The sequence below is a fragment of the Montipora foliosa genome, chromosome 13, assembly GCF_036669935.1.
Source record: "Montipora foliosa isolate CH-2021 chromosome 13, ASM3666993v2, whole genome shotgun sequence".
Classification (NCBI taxonomy): Eukaryota; Metazoa; Cnidaria; class Anthozoa; order Scleractinia; family Acroporidae; genus Montipora; species Montipora foliosa.
The window spans coordinates 16,788,202-16,795,701 of NC_090881.1; the positions used below are offsets into that span (position 1 = coordinate 16,788,202).

At 40.0% G+C, this 7,500-nt stretch overlaps 1 protein-coding gene across 1 annotated transcript in view; it reads left to right on the forward strand.

The window, feature by feature from the left end:
* The window catches only part of LOC137981782 (uncharacterized), a 32,110-nt gene that overhangs the window by 17,430 nt on the left and 7,180 nt on the right, over positions 1-7,500 (forward strand). The window contains exon 2 of the mRNA XM_068828833.1: positions 2,443-2,786. Within this exon, the coding sequence (XP_068684934.1) occupies positions 2,443-2,786 (344 nt within the window). The remainder of the gene's footprint in view (positions 1-2,442; positions 2,787-7,500) is intronic.

A 7,500-nucleotide genomic window follows, 5' to 3' on the forward strand; every position in this document is an offset into this window, starting at 1 on the left:
TGGAAGCAGCGGCAACATGCACGTTGGTCTAAAATACTTTAAACTCGAAATGGTGGCCTCTGTCGATCAGCCAGGAAGAATGTTGTCTTTGTCACTTTCACTTTATGTTCCCCACACGGTCAAAAAAGATGAGTTTTGTGCCCATTTAACGAGACGCAAGCTGGGTGTTCGACAGTTTTGTAAAATGGCGGACGTATTTGTAAAAGCACCGGGAGTAACATTTTTGGGGCCGCAAGGCGGCTTGCGATTGCCGAAGGCATTCCCCATGCATTTATGTATTTTAAGTAACCCCAGCTATTTATAAGACTGAAGAGAAAAATAAGCCAGGTTTTTTTAAACAACACTTACTCCCGCTGCTCCTATAAGAGGTGAGCGCTTATAAAATTCAATCACTGGGATCAAATCACAAGGAACTTTCTGGCTCTGAAACACACTTTCATCAGGTACGGTATTTCACTTCTAGACTTGTTTCAAAGTTCAGTGGGTTGTTGGTTTAACGCGGCCACATACATTTCGTAAGAGCTCTAGAGTGTTTTCTCGTTAGAACAAGTTATATTTACAAACAACACCTTAACAGGGACCATCATAGAGCAGAAGTTTTCGGAATTTGTACGTGACGAGGACGAAGCTGTAAGACTATCTAAATACATCATCATCATCATCATCTATCGACGGCGGAAAAAAGTTGAAATACATCGAGTGAAGTTAAAACATCAGTAATCGCATCGAGAATAGCTTTAGATGAGTGCTCCGATCTACCTATTAAGGGAATTCAATGGCGTGGTTGCAACCAGATGACATATATCTCACTACATCAATCTGTCCCGTTTTTGCAAAAAGCTAGTAACAGTTGGCATTACAGCTTGTACCGTGGCGACGAGGTTTTCAATTCATAGACCATTTTCAAAAAGCTCTCTGTGTGTCGTGCCTCTTACAGTATGCCTTGTACATCATATAGTAAACCTGATGGGAGAAACCAGGACCAGTGAAAACAATCTCTTTGCTAAATGACTTAGTGCGGGGTCATCTCGAGATGATTTGTGCCGAAATGTGTCGTCCATATAACCTTTTATTACATGTACTTGGTACAGGACTCCAAATTCCGACCTTGTAGATCTTTTCAATGATTATGAGACTTTTCTTCAAAAATGCGACGCTGGAAACAAATAACTGATGATAATTGGCGATCTCAATTGTGACGTGAGTAAAATTCCAATGGACATCCACGCACTCTCACTTCACCAGTTAGATCAGTTAATTATTGACAAGTCAACTAGGGTGACAGAGGCCTCATCCAGGGTAATAGATTTGGTTCTTCCCAATGTCAAAGAGAATTGATCTGACTCCGCTGTTATACATCTCGGAATCTCGGATCATAGTTTAACATATAGTGCGGAAATGTGGGCTACCAAATAGCAAATCTTGCATCAAAGAAATTAGAGACTACAAACATTTTGTTACTCAAAACATTCTTGCAAATTTATCTCGAATGTATTGCAGTTAGATTCTTTATCGAGACTGTAAATAGGATGATGCACCAGAGCGCCAAAAAAGAACAAGAGAGTACTCTGCTCCTTGGATAACTCCGTACATTACAAAACCCATGAGGAATCAAGATTACCACAAGAAACGCGCTATTAAATATACCTCACAGTACCATCGGGCGAGTAAAACAAAAAAACTCGCAACAAGATAAACGACTGTTGTAGGTCCAATGACCCCACAGAAAGCCTGAACGCTTATATAATCCTTAGCTGGAAAAAACCACGCAACAAAATGAGTTCCTTTAATGAACTATCAGTCAAGGATAATATAGTGTCGGATCCAAAAGCTATGGCTGAGGCTTTTAACGACTACTTTATTATGTAGTATTGGGCCAAGATTAGCAGCTGAATACGACGAAGAACTGTGTAGTAATTCCGACCATTCATTAATCGAAAATTCTGATACATTTTCTCCAGAACATTTAAAGTTTTCTAAAACTCTTGTCCACAATGTTGTTTCGACTCTGCCAAGGCCTAAAAGGATGTAAGTAAACCGGGTGGATAAAATCCCTCCCAAAATCCTTAAATTACCAGTAAGAATAATTGAATTCTGACCTCGAACGTGTCCGAGATTGGCTTACTGAGGCCCATGCTAAGTCTAAATTTATGCTTATTTGGTCTTCTTCTAATCTGAGTTCTAAGAGTTTCGAACATCCCGTTGTGGTAAACAACACACCTGTTTCTCAAACGGACACACATAATTGTCTGGGGGTTCAGATTGGTTGGGAAGCTTACTTTGGACAGCCATTTAAGTTTAAATATGGTTTACGAAGAACTAGTCTAAGCCGTGACTCACTCTTAAACCAGGTCTAACCTAGGCTTCGCTTAAATAATTGGCCCTTTGACGGCCCTGCCGGGGTTTTCAGTAAAGAGTGAATTTCACTCTACTTACTTGCAGGGCAATATTTCGCAAAGTCTACATCAACAAGATGAACCCGCGATTTTGGTTCTCAGCTTTTTTTCTGATGACAAGGATTGGTCTTATTAGGGCAGCTAATCAAGATTGTCACAGCGAATATTCTGTTTTTGGGATGTTTCTTAAAGGCCACACTTTTAAAACAGTCAGGGATCAATTTCCAGGGGAATGTTACTTGATATGTGACCAGGATGTCAGATGCCAAAGCTACAATGTCATCATTGGAAGAAGAATTTGCGAGCTAAACAACAGAACGAAAGAAGCCAGGCCCGAAGACTTTTTACCCGATTCAAAGCGATTCTACATGAAGCGAGCTTTCAACAGAGGTATGGAGCATTAATAATTTATCTAAGGAATTCTATAGTAAGAAGAGATTCCTTGTGCACTAAATTACTCGAAGGTAGCTGGGTAAATGGTCTATCTCCGTTTGACATCTATGGTTGGCCGGAGTACCATATAGGCATAGGACCCATGGGTTGATTTTCTCATGGTAATCACGGCTAATAGTACCGATATTGCTCGTGGGCGCGTACGCACAGACTTGCCCAAAAACAATAACAATGATTATATAGAAGGCTAAAAGTTACTAAACGTACGGTCATCATCAGGGGTACATGGTGGAAATTTAAATACAACTTGGTTTTGTTGGATTAAGTTATTCCCAAGAGGAACAGTTTCGCAATAAAAGAATGTACTTGTTTGTTTTGGGTTGGTTTCTTGCAAGCAATTAGCAGGCACTCCATTATTTTCCTCCGAAAAGTGGTAATCTCGGTGCACGCAATTTTCCATGTGCATGCGTTGGTTGGATGTTTTGTATTTATTTATTTGTTTTATAAATTTATTCAGACTTTAAAATTAAAACACAAAAATATGTACATAATTTACAGAAATATTAAAAAGTAAGAATTGGAAGCACTATACAACATAAGAAATTATTATAAATCATAAGAATACAATCACTGTGTCAATAATCGTTTATCCTTTTCCATCATGACGGCCAATAATAAACGCTCAAATCCTAAAGTCTCGCTAATTCCTTATCGATTTCAAAGTCACTATTAGCAATGTTGAACGGAGCTCTTCGAATACAACGTGAGCCTCTCAAGCACAGTAGTGCAGACCTCAGGAGAGCGAATGAGACTTTGGCGCGAATCCACGACATTGTACGTAGTGCAGTAGTCCTTACCCTTCTTGATTGACAAAAGTTCAGCCAGTCTACTGCGATACCTCTTGCATTTATCTGCCATTCCTCCGGTGGTAGTAAATACCAGTGTGGTAAAGGAGCCTTGTTCGACTTCTAGCACCCTGCTGGCGTACATTCTCTTCTCACTCTCATGTTGGCGGTAGATTTGTCTTATGGTTAGGCCTCTATAAGACTCTGCACTCGGGTAACAAATCCTAACATCAAAAAAAGCAGAGCTTTGCCGTCCTCAGAAGCCACGAGCATGTATGTCAAGCCGGGCATCCGCTTCTCTGTTCGTATCAGGTGTCAGCACTTCTCCGTTTATCTCCTGAAGTACCGGTTCAATTTGGACATCATTGCATACCATCTTTAGCATTTCGGCTTCCAAATCGCGCAGCTCATTATGTCTTTGAATAATGAAGCCTCCACGTCTGCATACCATGGCCATCATCATCATCATCATCATCATCATGATCAATACGCCCAACATGGCGGCCGTTTACAGCGTACATGATATTGGACATTCATGTTATGGTCGATTGACACCTGTCAAAACGAGGTATCCGCTGACCAGTATCGCGTGACCGTATCGCCGGCTCAAGTTTAGAGCTCAACTTGGTCATCTTTTTTTTAAAGTTGACTGCTCAAGCCCGGTTAACTTCTTGTAATAAGGAAACCTAAACATAGGTCAGCACTTGAGGATAAATATTCATTTTCTCCCCTAAATTAAGTGCCGTTCCGACCAGTCTCGTTTTTGAGGAACTACCACACCCTTGTCATATTAAAAATGTTGAAATAGTCACGAAGCGATTAAAATAACGTGAATTTATATTTTGAGATGACGTTCTCGTTGCCGTCACCGTTGTCGTGGCTTAAGCTCCTTACTACCTCAACTAAAGCTCTTAACAGTCGACGGTTTTTGTGTTCAGGTGGAGAACGGTTTGGAAAATATTTTTTTCCTGCATTTTTCGCTCGGGTTTCAATACAGGTTTGACCGAGAGTCCATCATGGACTCTTGGTTTGACATATATAGCTGTTGTCAGGACCACTCTGGTGGCTACCCAGTTATTCAAGTCAAGCATCGGAGGGATATCAACTTATAGAAGCTTAGTGTTTATTACTGGGTTGCCAGTATGGCAAACCCAGTCGGGGTCTTCGTTTAGTTTGTCTGTTTTTTTTTTTCGTTTTTTACTGGGTTGCCGTATGGCAATCTCAGTCGGAAAATGGGTAGATTTCTCCGTTTTATTTTCCGTGTCGGTAAAAGTCTTGCCTGTCACTCCCCTACTAAGTGGTGTCTTTGTGCATAGAGCCTTCTGCGTGTATTTTCTTAGGATCGAGAGGGTAGTGGGAAATGCGTAGATTTCTCTGGTGGACACCGTAGAACGATTAACTTAACTGGCAATGGCGTCGAAAGTCAAGTAACGCAAAATGGCGTTTTAGTGGATCTTTGAACAAAATATACCCTTATGAAACTCAATAATGGCAAGTCAATTGGATACTGAACAAGCTTAAAAGCGACGAGTAATGGACTTCGACAACAATCTGTCTCCCGTCGAGCCGTCTTTTACCAAGTGTGCTGTTATGTAGAACACTGAAGATTCGTAGGGCAGCGAAAATAGTGAATTCAAAGACTAGACCAGGTGGATTGGATGGAATTTCAAGCGTTAAAATCGCTGAAAAGGTAAAATTATTTTCGGAGCGATGCAATTGCGTGTCTTAAACAGATTTTCCTTTGATCTCACATAATTGTGTTTTCCCTCAAAATATTCGCTTGTTTTCGTTTTCGCTCGAACATATTTACCTTTATTACATGTCCAGTGAATAGTTTTATCCTCTGGGATGAATTTTCCGTCAAAAAATCGGTTATTTAGGTGGTTTTTGGCAAAGAGAGGTTAATTATTCGTAATGCGATCGCTTCCGTTGCCGTTCGCAACGGGTCGCAAATTTGACACTTTTATCGCGTCATCACATTACGCATTGATCGCTAATCCGATTAAAGCTAAAAATCTAAAAATATTCGTGCCTCATCAGGTTTCGGTCGAATTTATGTCCAAGAAAGCAGATAAATTGCAGAAAATTTTAGTTTTGCATCCAAATATTCGTAATCAACGCTAAAATGACCAAATTTTGCCGAGAAAACATATTTTACTGTTATTTTGCTTAAATTTTTTTGTTCAACTTTCGCTCGCTTTTACAAAATGTTTCAGTTGTCTGGAAATAAGTTATACGCTGTTGGAAATATGTTTTTTAAATTACCTTTTGCTTTGTTTTTGCAAGCCGGTATTCGGCCCGTGAGCATTACGGGAGAATAATGCCCTACAATTCAGTCACAATTAGCTAATCAGAGCGCGCGTTATATCGGCTACAAACACAAGCCATATAATAAATGGTCTTAATGACCCGACAACTTGAAAAAAATTTTTCTGGAACGGTGCACGTACCACAGACAACCTAGTGTACCCTCACGGAGGGTCTAGTTACTGGGGTCGCCAGTATGGCAAACCCAGTAGGAATCTGCGTTTATTTCGTCGTTTTTTCATTTTTTTCCGTGTCGGTAAAAGTCTTGCCTGTCACTCCCTTGTTAAGTGGTGGCTTTGTGCATAGAGCCTTCTGCGCGTATTTTCTTAGGATCGAGGGGGTAGTGGGAAATGCGTGGTGGACACAGTAGAACGATTTTAAACTTAACCGGCAATGGCGTCGAAAGTCATGTAACGCGAATGGCGTTTTAGTGGATCTTTGAACAAAATATACCCTTATGAAGCTCAATAATGGCAAGTCAATTGGATATACAGGCGGTGGAATCTTAAAAGCAACGAGTAATGGACTTCGACAACAATCTATCGCCCGTCGAGCCAAAATCAAAGTGAGCTGTATTTACCTGAAGTACATGGGAATTTGACACGATTGAGTTTCTTGCCTTCACGCACGCAATGAAATAGGAAGAGGTTTTCGCCTCTAAGAGCAAATATGTTGTTTGTTTCAATAAATTTTTCGCTGGATAAGTATTCTGTGGTATTTTCTGCCTTTGTGAATTATAATATCATGTTGTGTATTGAATTTCCGAGCTTAAGGTTGAAATGTGATATGGGAGAAGTTTTTTAGTAATGCTCTGTAAGCAGGAAGGGTTCACAGGCCTGTTGGAAGCGTGCTTGAGTTTCAACAAAATGAGCCCCAAAATCAGTGAAAAATTGTGACGCAGATGAATAATAAAGTAGCTGCCATTTCCAAAATGATGAAATTACCTGGTGATAAATAACGTCGAACGCGTCTTGGAGAGTAAATTTTGACTTTGCATAAACAAGAGTTGGGCGATTGTGATCTTTGTTTTGACTTCGCTCATTTCATTGTCAAACTTTATAACACTTGACAGAAAAAGAAACTTACAAAAACCCGGTATCTTGCCATCATTTGACACAGATGCCTCACTGTTTGGCGAGTAAACATGCCGCGGTAACTTAATCACTTTCGATTTTGCAATTTACTTGAACGTAGCAAAAATCTCCCAAAATGTTTGTCGCTGATCGTAACTTTTTATATTTTATATTCACGGTTCAAAATTAATGTTGTTTTCATGTCGCAAATAATTTATTCTCGATCGACCGTCCCGGAAACTTCCTTCCGCTCTTTCTAAAAACTGTGTACCAATAGTTATTTGCTTTTTCATCAATATTTGTTTTGCATAAAGCAAGCTAACAAAATCTGTACCTTGCTGAGTTCGCATTTGTTAGCGTTAATAGTATTCTCGGTCAGATGCTTCTGTTTTTTATGAGGGGTTTATTGTTTTGGTCTCCCATCCTGACACTAGCCCCGCTGAACAGGGATTAACTTCAGTAAACTTCGGTATTACAAAGCTGTCA